Source organism: Peromyscus leucopus, chromosome 5 (genome assembly GCF_004664715.2).
Source record: "Peromyscus leucopus breed LL Stock chromosome 5, UCI_PerLeu_2.1, whole genome shotgun sequence".
Taxonomy (NCBI): Eukaryota; Metazoa; Chordata; class Mammalia; order Rodentia; family Cricetidae; genus Peromyscus; species Peromyscus leucopus.
In genome coordinates, this window is record NC_051067.1 from 20,571,540 (window position 1) to 20,592,748 (window position 21,209).

The window sequence follows — 21,209 nt, forward strand, 5'->3', positions numbered from 1 at the left end:
TCTTAGCCTCAGTTTACATGCTCCCATTAGGTCAATAGAAATATGGTAAAAGCAGTGATTAGGTTCTAGTCGTTGCTATGTGTCCTGCCTAGCAGCTGTGCTCACCAAAGTAAAAGGAAATTTTAACACTCATGTGTAGATTCAAAGGGAACCTCTATCTTATGGTACTGTGTAATCTTGACCTCTCACTGTGCCTCAGTTTGCATCTGTAGGATGGGCATACCACCCTCAGGTGAAAGCAGTTGAGGTGATTTATGAGTGCCTGAAATGTTGTCTTATTACAGCTATTATTTCTGGGAGGTTTTGTTTTTAAATCTAAAGGAAGTTGAGATTGTGAGGCTTCAAAACCTGCCATTTGGTGGTGTCAGGGTGTAGATCCATGAATAGTTTTATCCTTGGCTCTATGTACTAGTCACTCATTGGACATATTCTTGGTGTATCTTATAAAATGTACCTATATGGTGGGAATGACGCCTCATTAGATGGCTATGGTTTGCAGGGTAAATTAGTGTTGATGAGAGCATAGTCTTTAGAAATAATAAGACTAATAGTAAGTTAGTTCTGTGAGAAATAGACTGTTCTTTGAACAGTAAGCTGGAGGTGGGGTGTGGGGTAGGGAACAGAACTACTAGCTCTGTTAGACACAAAAGCATAGTCAGTGCCATAAGAAGCAGTTACTGTTATCAAGCAAGTACATAGAGACTTTCTTACACCCAACACCTATGACTAGTTACTGGTAACTCTAAATGGTTTATTATAAAACTTCTGTGTTCCTATAACTTTCATTATGATTGGGGCAGTCTGAACTGAACTGAAATGAAATATTCAGCAATATAAGCCAGTGGATAAGTCATGTGTGTACTTAGTGGCATATGTATTCCATTTTGTAGCCTCAGACTAACTTCAGATTGTTTCATGGGATATATGGATTGACATGAGCCTAAGTACAACTGAACAGGAAGTACCCTTCTCCCCCCACACACCTGCTTTAGTAAACATTCAGTAATGTTAGATAAGGGAATAGAGTCTGCTTGAGCAACTAAATGTAGAAGTTCAGAAATTGTAGCACACACCATTTTTAGAGTGCTGTGGTTCCCACCTTCATAAGTTTACAGCCTCTGTGCCACCCTTCATATGTCTATTGGCAATGGAGTCTCTTGTCCATTCATACACACACACACACACACACAAACACACACAGAATATTACTCTGGATCAGGCTATTGACTTGGCATACAAATACAGAAGCGCTAGAATTGTCCTAGTTACAATTCTATTCCTGTGAAGAGACACTATGACCAAGGCAATTCTTAAAGAATTTAAATTGGCTTGCTCTCAGTTTTAGAGGGTTAGTTCATGACCATCATGGCAAGAAGCAGGAAGTTATGGTGCTGGAGCAGTAGCTGAGAGCTTTACATCCTGTTCTACAGGCAGCAGCAGAGACTGAGCCTTGATGTATGCTTTTGAAACCTCAAGGTCCACTCCCAATGACAACCTCCAACAAGGCACACCTAATCCTTCCCTAACAGTTTCCCCAACTGAGTACCAATCATTCAAACATAGGAGCCTGTGGGGACCATTCTCATTCAAACCACCACAGGACAGTGCTAACTTGATTATTTCTCACATAATTCTATGCAATTACATCTCTTTGTAATCACCCCAAATCACACGATGAAACTGGTATTTTAAGACAGTTTTATGGTAGGGGCCAGAGCTAGCAAGTCATACAGCTTGGACTTGAAGCAAGTGTCTGAAACTATCACATCTTCCGTGGTAAGAGTGAAAAGAAAGCTGTGTCCAGTTTTTTTAAAGTTGTAAAAGTTGTTTCGGTGTAGTTGGAAATAACATACTGAATGTCTACAGGATCCATCTTGGCTTTATTTTTTCCACTACTAAACTTGAGAGGATATAAAATGAGATATGTCCAGTTCCCACATTTGTTCAGAAATTAAGGCAGGCCTTATTCATAGTCAGTTTTATATCAGTGATCACATATAATAAGGCACCTAGATGTTTGGTCTCTCTTCTTTCTTCATCAGTGTGAGCCCATTCCTTTGGACTTGGTTTTAATTTCCCTATTGGGCTTGTGTTGCAGAAGTGGTGGGGGAGTGGCAGAGATGAACAAAAGTGACTGTTGACAACAAAACAGAAAACCAGTTACACTCTATTATATAGTCTGCTTTCTGAAGCATAAAACATGTGTTTAAAGGGTTATAGTCACCTAGTGTTGTAAAACTGTATCTTAACCTTTCATCCTGGAACCACTATGAATAAACACATCAGCTGAACTACCTGAACTGACATTGTTTTCAACAGGACGCATTCAGTTTACTAGCATATTCAGATCCTTGGAACAGTCCAGTTGGAAATCAACTTGATCCAATTCAGAGAGAACCTGTGTGCTCAGCTCTTAACAGTGCAATATTAGGTAAGTAACTAAAGCAAGACAACTAGACTTCAGCTACATTCCTCTGAACATTTGAAAGGATATTGTCCTAACATTTGTTTCAGTAAAACAGGAATATATTTACCTTAAAATACAGAAAATTTCCTCCATACCAGATTACATGGATTCCGATGGAATAAAAATGGTAAGATACTGAAATTTTGCAATGTTTGTTTGAAAATATATAAGCACTTAATGAGTCTTCTCATTTAGAATGCGGTAGCTGGGTAATCTTTGTGTTTAAGTGAAAAACCCTACCATAGAGGCACCCTCACTTTGGGACTAGGAATAACAGGTAGTGTTTTTTTAAATTCTTTGATCTACTGGGCCTAAACTCCTTCTCCATTATCATTGGGGTGAGTTGTGGAGGATGTAGGAAGTGTGTGGCCTTGACTGGCCCAGGTGAGAAAGGTGGCTTTATAGTGACAAATCAGTAGCTGTGTTTAGGCTGATCAAAACTTGGTTTGACTGCTGTGGAAGGAATTTGGGCGTGTTTTGATAGTTGCTCCACAGGAAAGGGAAGCTAGAAAGGAATACTTGACTAGAGTACTCAGGAGTCAAAGCTGGTACCACTCTGATACTGCATTCTGCTTCTTTTGACTCAAGGTATTTTAAAAAAGAATGAGGGTTACCTGAGCTCCCCACATCATAGGTTCTGTCTTAAGATATAAGCAATACCAACCCCTGGACTCAAACATTTGTATTCAGATTAACCAGTCCCTTTCTCAGTGTGTATGGGAAATGGGGAACTAGAACCTATTGTTCTGTTAGTTTTAGTTTCTATTCCTCTCAGTATGTCACACAGTTGTGGCAATAGTAATTACATACTGAACAAATATTTTATGCAAATTCTGTGGTTGCACTCCTATGTAAATGTTACTGGGTTGATCTGCACATAAAGCTTAATTTCTGAGCTGTTTTCTTCAAGGGTTATTTTACATCTAACTTTAGACTTTTAATTTAACCCAATAAAATGAGACTTAAGTCCAGTTTAGAAGTTTGTACTATTGTTATTTGGCCTGGTGAAGTTTAAAAGATTTGTAGTCATGTGTTTCAAACAATTTGGAATTGCACTGTCACACAAGTAATTTGGACATTGGTACTTGTATTGAAGGCTAAATTTCATGGTAAAAAGGTAAAGGAAGTCATGAGTGCTCATATTCTAAATCTGATAAGGGTCAATACTGCCATTTGAGAATAAGAATAGTGGCCTTTGTGTTACAATTTCTTAAATTAGAATTTGTGTGTAGAATATGAATTTGGTTTGTGTGTTGTATTTTTAGTGTCCATATATGTATCAGTTCTGTTGGTAAAAATAAGAGAATTTAGTAACAGTGCTGACAGGAATGGTGGCTTACTGTGATTGTCTTTTTGAAACTACTGCATTACAGGTAGTCACAAACATCTTGATTGCCAATTTTCTTGTGGCAGGTTTTAATTTCTTGAGTTCTTCAAATCAAATGCTTAGGAGTATTATCCAAGATAAAAGTGTTAGGCTGGGTGTGGCAGGCAGACCTCTGAGCTTGAAGCCAGCCTGAAAGACTTTCAGGCCAGACAGGAATACAGTGAGACTGTGTGTCTGTGTGTTGGGGTTGGGGTGGAGGCTATAAACAATGCTTACATTTAATGCTTACATTAAAAATGGTAAGTTTGAACAGTCCCATGGATGACTGCATCTTTCGTGCTACTAATGGGTAGACCTATATGTAATTCATAATGTATTAAATGTATGTGGTTTGTAGATCTTAAAAGCTTAAAGATGCTTAAAACCAGAGGCCTCCTTTGGTCAGAGAGTGTAATAATGAACCTGGTGCTCACTTGAACCTTCCTTAAGCTTTAAAAATAAAAATTTTTCCTTTGTCTTTATCAATAAATCAGTATTTCAATAATCTTAACCCTCAGACAACTTTTTATTAAACCATTGTTTTCTCACCTATCTGCTCCATGCTTTTATTCATGTCTTAATAAGTCCTTGGCTTGCTTTTCTGTGTTTCTTTGTGCTTCATTCCTTCAGAATATTTTTTTTTTTTTCTGCTGTATTGCACACTCTGAACTGAGGCTGTCGGTGATCAGATAGAGCTTGACAGCCACTGTCATGGTTTTGCCCTGTGAGCTTCTCCTGTAGAGGACTGATTAGTTTCATGAACTGATTTGGACACCATCTCCATAGAGAATTACTAGCTTTGGGGTGGGTCCTGTGACCCTTAGTTCACTTATCTTTGGTAATTACTGCATGTTTAATTCCAGCACTTGGGAGGCAGAGTTTCAGGCCAGGCTGGTCTACATAGTGAGTCCCTATCTCAAAAACAAACCACAAAAATCAGTCTGAAAGTTGTGATATGTAACACCCAAGAAATATTCTGTTTATTAATACATCTGAAGTAGTGGTTAGAAGTTAACCTCTTCCGTTCTAGGGTGGCTTTGCTCTCTATTCTGACAGCCATTCACTTACTTCTGAATAACATTTACCAGGGCACCTTAGAGACAGCTCATCAGCTCCCACTGGACTTTATCCACAGGGTAGCATCACTGTCAACTGAATGAAAACATGGTACTGCCTTTTCTTGTTAATGTCAGCTGATCTTGGCTAAGTAGATGGGTAGATTTTCAACCCCAAATGTCATGGTTAACAGAGAAGGAACAAGTTGAGTATATACTTTAAAAATCTAGTTCTGGCCAATGTGGTGGTACACACCTTTGATTCCAGCACTCAGGCAGAAGCAGGCAAAGCTCCAAGTTCCAGGCCAGACAGGAATACAAAGTGAGACCATGCATTAAAAAACAAATTTTAAAAATCTTAGCTCTGCGCAAGGTTTTTTTCTTAGAAATATCAATCTGCCCTGCTAGTCAGGTAATTCAGATCCTCACAGGCACTGATGTAGCAAATGTTGTATTTTCTAGATTGAAAGATGGTTTTAAAAATGGTTTGTTAATTGCTATTTCCATTTTCTAATCCTTTTTCCTTAGAAACCCACAATCTGCCAAAGCAACCTCCACTTGCCCTAGCAATGGGACAGGCCACACAATGTCTAGGACTGATGGCTCGATCAGGAATTGGATCCTGTGCGTTTGCCACAGTGGAAGACTACCTACATTAGCTATGCACTTCAGGAGCTCCCACTTACATTGTGGCAAATAGTCAACATGGAAGTAGACCGGCTCTGCTGATTTGAAATTTAGATTTTTTTAATTATGTACTGGGGACAGGTTTTTGTCGCTTTACATTGCTTCCTAGTTTACAGCATGATGCAAATGATTTTCTAACTTAGTGTTAGGAGAAAATATTTTCCATCTTTTAACCTCTTAGTTGTCTAAGAGTTAAATATTACTGAATTTCAGACGTTCAAATTGATCATCAGAAATCCTTTAAAACAATTACCTAAAAGAAACCAAAAATCCTGCCTTCTTTGTTGGGGGGAGAAGGGGGGAGGAAATGGAACAAGTTGTGTTTGTGTTAGCATGTGGGTGATGTAAACTACAAATTGGGAGCTGTTCCGACCCCCTGCTCCTGTGTAAGCATTCAATCAGTGTAACTTGCAAAATGCATAAACATCCGACAGTTTGAATTTAATAGTGTTGATGGAAGAAATCATTTTTAATGTGTACTGTAAAACTTGAAATACTCAGGAGCTGAGTGAGTACGTTTGTTGCTACTTACAATCCCGACCTGTTAGTCCCAGTAGTTTTGTTTTAACATGGTCTTTTTCAACTTTGTTTCCTGTTTAACTACAGATGACTTCTGTTGTAGACTCACAAGTTTAACTGTTGTATTATAACAGTATTACATGTCAACAGTGTGGTTATGACCTTTATTTATATAAAAACCAAATATTTAGTCAATTTACCGTGTCTTAATTTAATCTTTGTACACCTTCCATTTTTAAGTGCTTAAATGAGTACTATATTGCAATAAAAATGTAGTGATATAATTAACCAGCCATTAAAAATTTACTTCTACAGATATTAGTGTCAATTGAATTTATGTATTAGGTTCTCATATACTTTTTAGAGCAAATAATAGCAATAATTCTTACTATCAGCCCAAGTTAACAGTCTAACACTGCCTTTGGGTGACTGTATTAGTCAAACCTGATACTGTATGTGAAAAGAAAAGTAAGAATTTAACAGGTACTGTAACTGCAAACCTCCAAACTAGTTAATAAAATCTGAAAAGCTGTTCCAGGGCTGGCAAGATGGCTCAGCAAGTAAAGGCCCTTGCTGCCAAGTCTGATGACTTGAATAAAATTTGACTTCTGACACACCATGCATGTATGCACACACATACTTTTTCTTTAAAGAACAAAGCCCCCCCCCCCAATTATTTCAGATTAATTTAGTCCATTGCTAGACAGAGGTGCTGGCTGACATTTAAGTCTTCCCCCAACAGACATTTGCTTACTCTTGGGAATTTTTCCCCCATACTTTTTTGTTTTGTTTTGGGTTTGTTTGTTTGTTTTTCAAGACAGGTTTTCTCTGTGTAGCTTTGGAGCCTGTCCTGGAACTCACTCTGTAGACCAGGCTGGCCTCGAACTCACAGAAATCCGCCTGCCTCTGCCTCCCAAGTACTGGGACTAAAGGCATGCGCCGCCGCCACCACCACTACCACCACCACTCGGCTTCCCCCCATGCTTTTTAACAGTGGCTTTTTACTCCCTGACAGCAGAAACCATATCAATAATACCAGAATAGATTTTCAAGCTGTACTGAAGACTTCACAGATGGTCTCTTTATCTTCTTGTGCCCACACAAGGATGAAAATTCCTTTCTAACTACTTTTTCCTCCAGGACAATAAAAGCATTTCAGAAAGAAATGTAGCCAGCTGTTTTCCAAGACAAAAAGGTTTATGGTTTTTATAATGATCCTTTACAATGATTTATGAATAACTAGATTTTGAGAAATCAGTCCTTCCTACACCAAATAATCTTAAATTGTATACATATAAAGTACAGGTTCTTCATTTAGCTTTATTTCAATTCACTTATAACTTTTCTTTTTCATCTTTCTGGCCATCCACCGTTTTTTAAACCTCTTGGCATTTTGTTGTTTCTGAGCACCTATAAGAGAACAACAGAAAGCTTCATGTGAGTGAATATTCCATAGGTATTAGTTAAAACCCTAGGAAACAAAAAATTCAGATTCTTTTTTGAGAGTGTAGTTTACATAAATGGATACACTTTCTATAAAAAGTAGGTCTTTCAATTTATAATTATGACCCCTCTCCTTCCAAAAACACTTCCTTTGTACAATTACTAGAGTAAAGAGCAGATGCTCCATCTTACCCCAAGTGCCGTTGAGAAACTGGGCTGCGGCCCTTTTCACTGGTAGCCTCTTGTTGTTCAGTGACAGGAACTTGTTTACTAAAGAGAAGAAATTACTTATCATTTCTTTGTCATTGTGAGAGCGTGACAGACAGACAGACAGACAGACATGTCCATAAGAAAATTACCAGTAGTCCTCTTGGATTCTGAACCATATAAACAATTGTGGATGAAGTGTTTGGCTGCTTCTTGCCTTGTATCTCTCAGGTCTTGATCTTTTAGCCTTACAGCCAAGTAGCTTTTGGTCTGACTGGTGATCAATACAAAAGGTCGGAATGAATTAGAGGGTACATGCTGACTCTCTTATGTGACTCTATGTGTGCACGTACACACATACGTGTGGTATGGGGAGTCAGCCCAGGCTGTCCCACTAAACACTACCATTCAGCTGCATCCTTAACCCACCTTTTTTGGGGGGGGAGGCGGGGGACAAGGGATGAGAACTGTCAAACCCAGGGCCTCACAAAGTACTCTATTACTCCCAGTCCTACACGACTTCAGATAGTCATTTTGTTCTTGCTCATCCACTGTCTAAGTGATTGTATGTGTTAAACAATACTGCTAAATCATGTGCTGTTTTATAAGAAAAAGAAATGCATTAACACATTTTAAGGCAGCAAGTAAAGGTTACTGTCAAAACTGGTATTTTTCTACAAATAACCCAATCAGATACACTACTACTTTCCCCTCATAAGCCAAAACTTGAAGAAGGAAACTTTACATCCCAGTGGGAAAACAACAAAACTCATTACCTGACAGACTGCACTTTTTGTATTTTAACTTTCTTGGAGTTTCTTCCTTTTGCAATGTGTTCGCTTTTCTTTTTCAAATTAACTGAAAAATTAAGATCCACTTTGTGAATAGTATTTATATAAATTAACACTTAATGGCGCTCACTTCATGTAAGTGCAGGTTTTATTTGGAAGAAAATAATGGGGGATGGGCTTGAGCCAACTTTGGCCAGGCCTAAGGGCCTCAAGCAGCCAAGATTACCTGCAAATGACCTCACCCTTACACGAAAAGTTACTTGAATGAGAACAATCCATACCTTTTACATTTCCTGGTGAGTTCTTTATGCTGTGGAAAAAGAACAAAAGCTCAAAATGGCAGGCAGGAAAAGATACTCAAAACAAGTAACATTAAGATCCCTTCCAGCTTTTATGACTACTCCTAACTTTGATTCATCATGCCCTACAGCACTGCCACCAACTCAGTAACTACACAGCATGGAGTGTCTTCTCAGAAGAATTTAAATCTGAGCACTGTTAGTAGACATCCAAAGAGTATGCTTAATGTTCTGAAAAACTCAGGAACTGTTTGTATAACTTAGCTTATCTCAACAATGAGAAATAACAGATTATTCAACCGTCTGGGTACTGGAGACAAGAGACAGGCTCCAGACAACTATCAAATGACTAAACTGCCTCAGAGATGAGGTACAGATGCAGCCATACAGATCACACAGGAGAAAGTGATAGGGGCGAGTGAAAGGGATGACATGAACTTGGTTACAAAAGACAGGACCTCACCAAATACCTGCTTATGTGCCTCATGGAACTCAAGATCGGAACACGGAAGGACAGCCACGTATTGTTGTGGTAAAAATGATTTCACAGTTTACACTAAGGCCGGGTATGGTGGTGTACACCTTTAATCCCAGCACTTAGAGGCAGGCAAATCTGAGTTTGAGGACAGCCTGATCTACAGGTGGAGTTAGAGGACAGTCAGGACGACACAGAGAAACGGTATCTAGAAAAACAAAAAGAATGCACCAAGGAGTGCCAAGAGGTAGAGGAGTAAGTTTCAGTAGGACTTACTTGATGGAAATAAAGACAAATGTAACTAAAGCTTTGGCTTGGTAAAACCAGCTTCAAAAAAGTTTGGATTTTAGGAGCCTGTGGTTAAGTGCCTGCCACACCACTAAATGATAAGCTTAAGTCACCGACCACTACCCTGCCCCTGGACAGGTGCTGGGCAAAGTTTATTTGATAGACTGGGATCAGGAACTCCAAAACCACTGTAGCTTTTAAGTTTGGGCAAATTTCTTCAGTTACAGACAAATCAAAGATGGCTTTACATAAATAGAAGCCCTGTTACTTACTCAGCCTCCGAAGCAGCAGTTAGTTGCTCCAAAACAGCATCTGGAAGCAGCTTTCTTTTCTTTCAGAAGAAAGGCATGAAGACAAGTTAAAAGTGATGTACAGGTATTTCTGGAGTTGCTTCTAAAAAGTTACTCATTTCAAACAGCCCTGCATCTGGGCCAACACTGCCCTGCTATACTACTAAGCCGTCAGAAAGACGGCTTACAAAGTCCAGAACAGCCTCTGTAACTGTGCCCACATTAGCTCAACGTTCAAGTGTCCCTATGACTAGAAAGGTATCTGTCATGGCCATTTGAAGTCAGGTCTCTGGGATGTGAAATAACTAATCGGTACGTGCCATTTTACTTTACAAATCACATTTTCAGAGCCCTAAGTTTAAGACCCCACTACCTCTGGAAGCCTAAAAGACCAAAGCGTCAAGGCCAGGTGAGGGTCAGCTTCCACTCTGAATTAGGGCAGTTGCCAAGAAGCATCAGGAACCCCGCTCCAATATCCTTCAATTCCCCAAGAGCTTTGAGCGAGGGAACTCTAGCCCCGGCCGTGGTTTCAAAGCCACACGTCCCGCCCCAACCTTCTGTTCGATGAACAGCTCCTCGCGCCGCTTCCTCTTCTCTTTCAGCAGCGTTTTATCCCTGGAAGAAAAGGGTTCAAGTGAGCGGGAGACGAGCCCCGGGAGTCGCGAGGCGCCCCGGTCCCGCGGCGGGCGCCGCACCTCCGTGCACTCTCGCGCACGCGCAGCTCCTCCTCCCTCGCTTCCGCCTGAGCGCTGGCGAAAGTCAGCTCCTCCGGGGCTTCGTCGTCACCGTCCTCGTCCTCGTCCAGCGGCTCGGCGGCAGCGCCGCTGCTGGGCTGCCCGAGGAGCAGCCCGTGCTCCGCCTCCTCCTCCTCCGAGGCCGCCTGGTCCTCGTCCACCATCGCCTCCGCCGGCGCGGGGACACGCGACGGGCGCGGCCGCAGCTGCACCATGACCAACGGGAAGACGGCAGTCCGACCCTTGACCCGGAAGCAGCAGCTAGCCGTGCGAGCCGCGCGCTCGCCGCGCCCCCTGTTGGTCGGGAGGCCGCAAGACGCACCTAGGCGCGTGCGCGGAAGGAGGGCGGGGCTCCCCACGGTGGTTGTGACTGGGTAGACAGTCCGGGTAGGAAGGGACAGGACATCTCATTGCTCAGTGTTCCCAGGTTGGTCTGATGTATGCAACAGCGGCAAGAGCGAAATAAGACTTAATGGCCATCATTGTTGTGGGATGCATCTCTGTATTCTGGGCATACACGGCCCAGTGATCTCTGCCTCTTACCCATTATGTAATACGGAATGATTCTTCATGCCCTATTCAAGCCGTGCATTTCAATGAGCTGTCCTCTGATATGTGTTCCTCCACGCAGAACTGTTGACGCTTCCAACCTCCCACCCAGGCTAAGTTCAAGGACGGCAACATCCACCCCATGGCCACTCTGGCATGTCTAGCTACACTATCCTCTAAACCTTGCACACGTTTCTGTCACAGTTCCACACTCTGTAATCAGTTCGCATGCCGGTTGCTTCAGTTATTCTGAAATCATTGATTTCTAATGTCTGTCATACGGTATATGTTCAACAAATGGTTAGTTACATCATATATACTTTATACTTCTAAATCTTATTTTATCTTCTTATTTGGAAGCAATTTTCAGTTTAAAAACAAAAGCAAATGTGGACAAAACAAACATACAAAAACCAAAACTTCTGGAGAAGAGGTAGGCAGAGGGGAAGGGAGCCTGGGAGTTGGATGAGGGTGGGGGTCTCTGAAACCTCTGGGCCTTGGTCAGATAGAAAATACAAATGAAAACAATTCTCATAGTCAGGCACAGTAACACGTGCCTGAAATCCCAGCACTCAGGAAGATGAAGCAAGAAAATCCTAAATTCCAAGGCAGCCTGAGCTAAAGTGAAACCATATCTCAAGAAAACAAAACAAACATTTGCAGCGGTGTGCTGATCCCTACCATAACTAACATTAAGAAAATGGAAACAGTTAAGCTGAAGCCCAATGAGAAACCTATTGAAAGCACATAATGGTACTGTATTACAAAACCCACATTGAAAGTATCACAGAGGGCTGGAGAGATGGCTCAGCAGTTAAGAGAACTTGCTGCTTTTGCAGAGGACCTAAATTTGGATCCCAGAACCTGTGTCAAGCAGCTCATAACCATCTGTAACTCTAGCTCCAGGGGCTCCAACACCTCTGAGCCCTACAGTACACATACCCACTGCAGACACACACGCTCACACATACTTTTCAAAAAAGGGTGTCACTGAAGTTATTACCATCCCCCAGCTGTACCGCCTTTGGTCCACCCATCTAAAGTATGACTCTGGAGGTGCCTGACTAGTTCTCCAGACTCCCAGTAGGTGGGAGAAACTATCTTCTTGACATTTAGGGACCTTTAGGATTTGTTACAAATGACTGTCACATATGGCGCACATAACTGTACTTTGTTGCCAGTGGTAAGTCATAGCGATTGTCAATTTGATTGTTTAATAAACATCTGTGGGGTGCCATGAAGTTCTGAGTGAATGCGTAGCCTTGACAATGTCAAGGGCCCCAATGCCTCAGACCCATGGGAATGGCAAAGCCTTCCCTGGGTCAGGTTCTCGGAAATGGCAAAGTCTTCCTGTGCCCATGTTGACTGTGTGCAAAAAGGGGCCACCGCCACTCCCCCCTCCTGGGTGACTGCCCCCCTACAGAGACCTCCCACGGAGTCAGCTGAGTCCTTGCTCCTTCTGCTGCACACAGTACACTTGCTGAGCTTCCAGGTTGCATAGACAGTGCCCCCTCCAGAGTGACACAACCAACCCGGCCCCAGCTTTTCTGCACGTGTTTCTGTCATCTGTCCCTCGTCTGTCATTTCTTCATTTCCGAGCTGCTCCCACCGGGTTTCAGCACCCAGCCATGCAGCACTCACCAGATGCATTAATGAGGCACACCTTTGAGTGTGTCTGTAGGGAGTTCCCGAGAGGATTAACTGCGGAAGAAATCCCCTGAGTGTGAGGAGCAGACTGTGTACAAAGGAGAAAAAGTAAACGAATGGAGCCCTGGAGTCCCTTTCTCTGCTTTCTGAGCGCCATGGACCAAGTCATTCCCTCTACCAAGCCTTCCCTGCTACGCTGCATCCCTTTGATCTGTGAGCCACACTAGACCTTTCATCCTTTAAATAATTTTTGTCAGGTATTTTGATCACAGCCATGAGAAAGGTAACTATTGACTGAAATCAATGGAATTCTGGGAGGGGCTGAGGTGAGGCAGGCCAGACACATAGTTACCTGGGGAACTGACTGGACCTGAGGGAGAGCATTATGTATGTCTTTTATCCTCTTCACTAGTGGCCACGGCTCCTCTCTAGGCCTCTCATCCCTGCCATAATTCAGGTCCAGTGCTGCATCAGCAGGTGGGGCTCAAAGACAGTGCAGCATTCTTGCTATTATATTCAAGATAGAAAGTTCATTTTCAGGGTCCCATGGAGCTTAGACCAGTAGAGACCACATGCTCCCTCATTTATGACACTAAGCAATGATGAAGACCAGCGGAGATGGTGTTCTCCTTCATTCACGACACAAAGCAGTGACCACCCATTGCTCCCGTCCCTCAGAGGCAGCTCATCTGCTCGTCCAGGATCTGCCTTGTCTTTTTCTCATCCTGACGTTTCTACTTGATTATTCCTTTTCTCTCCTTGCATGAGTTCCTGCTGGAAGTTATTCCATGTTCTTTAAGGTGAGGCACCCAAGTGAGGTAAATACCGAAAAGGAAAAGAAGCCCCCAACAAAGACAGCTCTTGGAGGAACCTCCATACACAATAAGTATCAACTATAAAGGATGGTTTCATTTCCGCAAAAAAAATTGTGCAAAAAAATAAGTAAATACTAGGATTTAACTTTTAGTGTTTTAATTCTCTATTTCTATCTTTGCCTAAGATGCAAACAATTAGGAATGATCACCTTCTTCTCAAGCAATTTAATTACAGATGTTTCCCTCCCAGTAACTGACCAAGAACAGCAAATCCAAAATACTCGTATTTCAGTTGAAATCGAATGATATGGGAGAACTTGACAGCCTGTCCAGTCCCCCCCACCCCCCACCCCCAGAGAAAACACATTTGCTGTTGGTGAAGCCCGATCACTTCACAGACGGACTGTCCTCTAGGGACGTGAAGGGTGTTTTTAGACTTTCCAAAGTTCAGTTCACCAGCCACAGAACCACCTCTCCTGCTGGTGCCCTGGTTATGTGCGACACGATCTTCTCCTCTTTGCACAGGGTAATTAAGAAATCCTTTCAGTTTCATGAGGAGCAAGGGCTTCGGGAAGAGTTGTCCCACAGGGTCCTGAAAAATGAAACCTAAACAGAAGGAGCAATAGAGCAGAATTGGGAGATATAAGTTAACAAAAGGACACACAACTACAGCTGATAAAATACAACTAATGGTGACTTAAATTTTTTTTTTTTTTTTTTTTTTTTTTTTTGGTTTTTCGAGACAGGGTTTCTCTGTGTAGCTTTGCGCCTTTCCTGGAACTCACTTGGTAGCCCAGGCTGGCCTTGAACTTACAGAGATCCGTGCCTGCCTCTGCCTCCCAAGTGCTGGGATTAAAGGCGTGCGCCACCACCGCCCGGCGGTGACTTAAATTTTTAAGGGATTTGTTTGGTTGTTTGTTTGGTTTTTTTTTGTTTTTGTTTTTTTTTAAACAGAGTTTCTCTGTGTAGTTTTGGTGTCTGTCCTGGATCTTGCTCTGTAGACCAGGCTGGCCTTGAACTTACAAAGATCCGCCTGACTCTGCCTACCAGTGCTGGGATTAAAGGTGTGCACCACCACCACCACCACCACCACCACCACCACCACCACCACCACCACCACCACCTCCCCAGCAAGGGACTTTTTTTGTTGGTGTTGGACAGGGTCTCACTATGTAACCCTGACTGGCCTGGAACCTGCCATGTAGACCAAACTAGCATTGAACTCACAGAGATCAGCCAGTTGCTACCTCTCAAGGGCTAGGATTAAAGGTGTGTGCTGCCAAACCTGGTTTTTGTGGACTTCTTTTATCCAAGTTCTGACAATACTAAATGTAACACATCTCAGACAACTGTCTAAAGTCTGTATGCTGTAAGACTTATATTCTGACAGATGGAGGAGGCATGATTGCTGTGTGTTTTACCTTTATAAAGCCAAATTCATAAGTGAAATTATATATATATCCATATTTATATATATGAAGACACAAATGGGTGGAAAGATATCCCATGTTCATGGATTTGAAGAAAAGAATTAACATTGTTAAAAATATCTATACTATAATCCTTATTGCAATTCCAATGTCATTTTTCATGGTAGATATAGATAAAACAATAGATGCATATACAAACTTCAATAACTGATAAACTCATGAGCATAGTAAAAACCAGAGCCTCTCAAGTAAATGACCTCCTCACAATGTAGTACAAAGTGTCTGAAATTATAATAGCATGATGCAGGCATAAAGATATACACATCAGCCAGCATTACAGAGTAAAGTACAGAAAAAAAAATCTATAAGTCTGTGGTCAGCTGACTTCACAAACCTACCAGTGGCACAATGGGGAAAGGAAGGTCTTTAATAAATGGGGTTGGTAAATTACATAGCTACATGAGGAGAAATGAAATTGGACCATCGTCTCATATAATATGCAAAAAGAAATTCAAAACTTCGAGAAGGAAATAAGGGGATGGGGAGTACACAACACTAGTCAAGGGAACAGATTTTTAGATTTGATTCTCAAAGCACAGGCCACAACAGCAAGAGAAGACAAATGTGAGTATATAAAATTAAAATCAGTTTGGAGAATAACTCAGTGGTTGGACTCTGTGCTGTGCTACCCTAGGCTACACTCCTGTCATTGGAAGCAGTAACCACTAGAACATGATGTGGGCCGTATTTTAGATGGACTTGGTGAGCATGCCTATAATCCCAGTACTTAAGAGGTTAAGAGCGGGTGGCGCACGCCTTTAATCCCAGCACTCGGGAGGCAGAGCCAGGCGGATCTCTGTGATTTCAAGGCCAGTCTGGTCTACAGAGCGAGATCCAGGATAGGCATCAAAGAAACCCTGTCTCAAAAAAATAAAAAAGGTTAAGACAGGAGAATCATGAGTTTGAGGCCAGCCTAAGCTATGTATTAAACTAAAGTAATATATTTAGTGCTGGAGATCTGTCTTAGATTTAGAGAGCTTATTTAGCATGCTCTGAGTTCAACTCCCAGCATTACAAAATAAAATAGAAAATAAATTGGGGGGGGGGGGCGCTAGAGAGATGGCTCTGTAGCTAAGAGCATGTACTGCTCTTGCAGAGGATTAGGATTTGGTTGCCAGCACCCACATCTTGCAGCTCATAACAGTCTCTAACTCCAGCTCCAAGAGATCCAAAACCTCTGGCTTCCACAGACATCTGCACTTGTGTACACATACCTCCACACAGTCACACAGATATGTATTTAAAATAAAGAGTTCCTGTCAAGAATCCACTGGCCACTTGTTAAAGTATAAACAGCTACTGCCAGCTGTAAATCTGATTCAGGATGTCTGGGTGTTAGCTTTGTTTTATTCTTAAGAGCTAGGAAAGATTAAAGACCACCAGGAAAATTATGGGAATAAGGAAAGGTGAGGTCCTGTTACCAGACCCCATCTCAAATGGAAGGCCTAGGTGTTAACAAACATAGCAAATAAATAAAGCTAATGAGTGTTCATTTGTGCTTGAAATATATATATTATATCTATAATTATATATATAATACTTATATATATAAATATAATTCAAGGCATGTGTCCTTTTTCTTTAGATCTCCCTTAAGTAAACTTTTAGGTTAAGAGTTCAGCAGGGGCCCAGCTACACAGGTAAAGAAGGCTTTGTTCCCTGCTGGATGGCACAGCCAGGTGAGAATTCAACTACCCCATCCATCAAATGTGGCCACTGTGACTGAGAAGCAAGGGCTCTTCCAACCTCTGATAAACGACATCACTACCTACATAGTTCTCAGGCTAATTCCCCAGGTGTCTAGCCTCCTCCAGTAATTGTGTTCAGCATCAAGTACCTTCCCTCCCACATATCAGTGAATTACTTTATTACCCCTAATTGCCTCTCCTGGAACTCCCCCCACTGACCAGTCCCTGCAGCCAGGGGGACTCCTTAGAGGTCCTCACACTGCCCAGCTGTGCGGCTACATTGGGCCTTTGTATCAGGTAGTCCTCGAATCCGGAAAGGTCTTCTGTCAGCATGCTCTTTTACCTCTTGAGGCTTCCCTTTGGGACCCCACCAAATCCTGATGTCTGTCTGCCCCCCACCCGATTACACCTAGGCTCTTCTCACTGCCTCCGCCCCTCAAACGCGGGCTGAGGTGCCCACTGTGGATACTGCGTGCCGCAGCCTCGGCCGCTAGCTTCTGATCTTCACAGGGTAGGTTTTGGTCTTGGTCACTGACCTAGCCTATCCTTAGGACTGTGGCCAGGTCGGCACACTGTGCACTTCAGCGAAACTCTGAAGATTAGACAATAGGGAGGACTGCTGGGTCCAAGGGCTGAAAGGCCCCAAACAGAGCCATGATGCGCCCACACCCCATCTCTGTTCCAGCCACGTACAAATCCTGACATTGCAAGGACTCTTGAGGTTCACTCAGTCAAAACACTGAGGTAATCAGAAAATGCCTCACATTTCCTGTAATAGCGATCAGGCAGGAAAGCTATCTGGTTGGGGAAATGGTACCTCTCACCTACAGGTAAAGGCTGTGGCCACACCTACTTGAAAATCTACAAATGCAAGCATAAAGTCTAGAGAAGAATGTAAAGTGCCAATGTGAAAAACGAAAGTTCTATGGAAACTCCCATGTACCGAAGAACCACAGCCACCCAGCCTGTAGTTAACGGTATTTTGTTCTTTCATAAAAGTCAACTACAAACCAAACAAGAAACCACAACCTCCCCTCTTTGTCCTCCTTCCTTCTCTCCTCCTCCACAAAATCAGAACTGACAGTCTATTGGGATGACATCTCCAAGCCTGCGCTCCACCACCCCCTACCCCCCCCCACCCCTGTCACCCAGCTTTGGTCGTCCCTCCCCGTACCTGAATCTGTTGGTGGCTGGGGTGGTTTCCATGTTAAACTCAGCCACTGGGACTCCCCTGGCAGCCACCTGAGGGGCAAACATGGCAGCGGGGTAGACCACAGAGGAGGTTCCCACCTACAAAGCAAGCAGTGGGTGAGAAGAAGCGCAAGGGGAGCTTTACTCAGGCAGGGATGTGGAGGGAGGCATGCGGGAAGCTAAGTGACAGAAAATGCGGGACAGAGGCGAATAAAAGGCATGACTCGTCTTTGGTGTTCGGCCAGTCACTGGAAGTGGGGAAGAACCACGTGACACAAAAAGACAGTCACACAAGTAGACAGAGAAGCAAACGAGTGACCCAAAGGACATGACTAGGGGTCCCTTCTGTCCCGGTCTTTGAACTTGTGCCAACGATCCATGTTCTTTTTCTAAGGTAGGAAATAATCACTGTTACCGTTTTGACGTGCACACCACCCTTCACAGAAATGGAAAGGCCACAACACACGCGGTAAACCAGGTTTTCTCACTAACACCACTGTGACCACAGAGGCTGCACTCAACATGGCATGTACACAGTAAATACAGAATGGAAATAGACCCACCACACAGTGCCTCTGCTTTTAAAGACAGAGAAACTGTGGGCTCTGCATGCTCTTTCTAGTTAATTCCACCTTTAGAGAATGTGTCCTAAGGAAATTGCTTGAGGAACATGCTGAGATTCCCATCTACATGTATTCATACAACACTGCTTCAAATACCAAAATTTGAAACAGCTTAAGTTGGACCTAGAGTACAGACCTGTAATCCTAGCGTGTGGGAGGTAGAGGCAGGAGGATGAAGAATTTACATCTGGCTTTGGCTGTACAGTGATATGATACCCTCCAGGGTCACGTGAGATGCTATTCAAAAAACAACCTGAAACAACCCAAATGTCCTGAAATAGAGGATTTTCTCACTATATCATGTGTGTGCTAGAAAATCATACAGCAAACTAAAAGATTCAACAGCTTTGGATATGTTGACATGGAATATGCCAATTGAATCCTTAAATGAATAAAACAGTCTCAAGGCAGAATGTGTATCATGTGTATTTGGTGTATATACATCTACATAAGGAAGGAAGTGGCCAACTCTTTTGTGGAAAGAGCCAAAGGTAAAATCGTTAGGCTCTGTAGGCCATCCATCCACTCTCTGCCAAAAGGACTCAACTCCTGGTCTAGAAGAAAGCATCAAAACGCTACCAGTGATTCTTTCCAGATGGTATAATGTGGTGAGCTCTAAGTTCCTTCTTATGCTTTGGTTCTTTCGTATTTTATCAATGACATTTAATAATGAGCATGCATTATATTTAAAATCTAGGCTGGGGATGGCAAGATGGCCCAGCAGGTAAAGGAGTTTGCTGAAAAAGTCTGGTGACTTTTTGTTTGTCCTCAGAACCCACGTAAAGGCAGAAGGAGAGAACTGACTCTACAATGTTATCCTCTGACCTCCATATATGCACGTGGCACATTTGCACACAAACGTCACGCATACACATATGATAGATAAATAAAATCTGATGCTTCCACAATGGCGTTATGATAATATGTTACACCTCTAAATTTATACTGCTCTTAAAAAGCATGCTTCTTTTGTTATTTTGTGGGGGAAGAGAGGCTTTTAAAGGTGCTCAGAACATGGTCGTGCATAATTTCATATTTTAAGATCAGTTCTTGGGGCTGGAGAGATGGCTCAGTGGTTAAGAGCGGTTGCTGCTCTGCCAGAGGACCCAGATTTAGTTCCCAGAGCACATGCCAGGTGACTCACTACTATTTGTAACTCCAGGAGATAAAAAAACCTCTGGCCTCTGAGGACACTGAGCTCACATGCACATAGCCACATGCAGATACACACACCTAAACATAATTAAAAATAATAAACCCAATCTTTCTAAAAGATTGGCTCTTATTTATTGCTTCTTGGTTTTTTTCTGCAGGTCGCTTTGAGACTTCCACACACATCTGTGGAATATTCCTTTACACTGTGTGACTATGTCACTGTGATTGGTTTGACACAAAAGCCGACTGGTCAATAGCTGGACAGGTAGAGGTTAGGCAGGACTTGCAGACAAAAAGAGAGTGTGAAAGAGAAGAAGGGAGGAGTCTCAGAAGCACCAGAAGATGAGGAGAGAAGAAGATGAACTTGCCATAGTGAGAAAAGGTACCAAGCCACATGGCAGAGCATAGATGAGAAATATAGATTAATGTAAAATGTAAGAGTTAGCCAATAACAAGCCTGAGCTATTGGCCAAGCATTTATAATTAATACTAAGTCTCTGTGTGGTTATTTGGTAACTGGTTGGCAGGAAAGAAAAGTCCACTTACACACATCTTTCAGGAGAGGGAGAAGGGAAGGGGTGAAGGAGAAGAGGAGGAAAAGGAAGTGGAAGGATAAGGAGGAAGGGAGGAAGATGGCAACCAGAAGACACTCCACCCCAGTCTTTCCAGGGTCTGGAGACTAGAGACCAGCGTGACCTACCACTAGACACAGGTCACAGAGAGCCAGTTCTCTGTCCACCTCTTCCAGAACAGCAGGATCCAGGTTTTCTCCAAACCACACCACATGAGGTCGCAGCAAGCCACCGCATCCTGCCTCCTCACACCTGGAAAAAAGTCAACCTTAAATCATCTCTAACTGCCTGGTTAGCTCAGTTGGTAGAGCATGAGACTCTTAATCCCAGGATAGTGGGTTCAGGTCCCATGTTGGTGCTAGATGTAACATGAAATATAATAGGTCTTTTAATAAATAAAATAAAAAAAAACAACAACAACCCTGGAGCCAGATATTAGGGTAGATGCTGAAAGATCAGAGAGACAAAGGAACAAGCAACTGCCACATCTTACCTCTAGGACTCCACAGCCTGAAAAGGCTTTAGTTCCTGTCTCCTCAAGCCTTATATACCTTTCTCTGTCCAGCCATCACTTCCTTCCTAGTGCTGAGATTAAAGGTGTGTGCTTCCCAAATACTGGGACTAAAGGCATGGAGATCTCAAGTGCTGGGATTAAAGCATGTGATTCTCAAGTATTGGGATTAAAGGTGTGTGCCACTACTGCCTGGCTTCTATGTTTAATCTAGTGGCTTGTTCTGTCCTCTGATCTTAAGGCAAATTTTATTAGGGTACACAAGATATCACCACAGGGCAGGACTGCCCGGGATCCCAGGAAAGCAAGGCTGCCACTCAGGCCAGGAGATGGGAACTTGTCCTGGA

The 21,209-nt window shown here is 42.7% G+C and overlaps 3 protein-coding genes across 8 annotated transcripts in view; 1 reads left to right on the plus strand and 2 right to left on the minus strand.

Moving 5' to 3' along the window:
• The window catches only part of Ranbp9 (RAN binding protein 9), an 89,563-nt gene extending 83,153 nt beyond the window's left edge, over positions 1-6,410 (plus strand). The window contains exons 13-14 of the mRNA XM_028867724.2: positions 2,320-2,431; positions 5,417-6,410. Of these exons, the coding sequence (XP_028723557.1) occupies positions 2,320-2,431; positions 5,417-5,547 (243 nt within the window). The 3' untranslated portion in view covers positions 5,548-6,410. The remainder of the gene's footprint in view (positions 1-2,319; positions 2,432-5,416) is intronic.
• Nol7 (nucleolar protein 7) lies at positions 1,862-10,872 on the minus strand. 2 transcript variants are annotated; one of them, XM_028867731.2, is made up of 9 exons: positions 10,583-10,872; positions 10,442-10,502; positions 9,870-9,928; positions 8,817-8,845; positions 8,521-8,602; positions 7,897-8,018; positions 7,730-7,807; positions 7,391-7,504; positions 1,862-2,134 (listed from the first exon to the last, which is right to left on the minus strand). In XM_028867731.2, exons 1-8 carry the CDS (start codon positions 10,834-10,836, stop codon positions 7,425-7,427), a joined length of 765 nt encoding a protein of 254 aa, XP_028723564.1. In that variant the 5' UTR covers positions 10,837-10,872; the 3' UTR covers positions 1,862-2,134; positions 7,391-7,424. The 2 variants fall into 2 exon arrangements, with proteins under 2 accessions (XP_028723564.1, XP_028723563.1); XM_028867730.2 differs by lacking the exon at positions 1,862-2,134 and having other exon boundaries at positions 7,273-7,504.
• Positions 10,873-13,772: 2,900 nt separating this feature from the next.
• The window catches only part of Sirt5 (sirtuin 5), a 32,763-nt gene continuing 25,326 nt past the window's right edge, over positions 13,773-21,209 (minus strand). For all 5 annotated transcript variants that reach the window (XM_028867732.2, XM_028867734.2, XM_028867733.2 and 2 more), the window contains exons 7-9: positions 20,480-20,603; positions 17,985-18,100; positions 13,773-14,238 (exon numbers count right to left, since the gene is read on the minus strand). In XM_028867732.2, the coding sequence (XP_028723565.1) occupies positions 14,163-14,238; positions 17,985-18,100; positions 20,480-20,603 (316 nt within the window). In that variant the 3' untranslated portion in view covers positions 13,773-14,162. The remainder of the gene's footprint in view (positions 14,239-17,984; positions 18,101-20,479; positions 20,604-21,209) is intronic.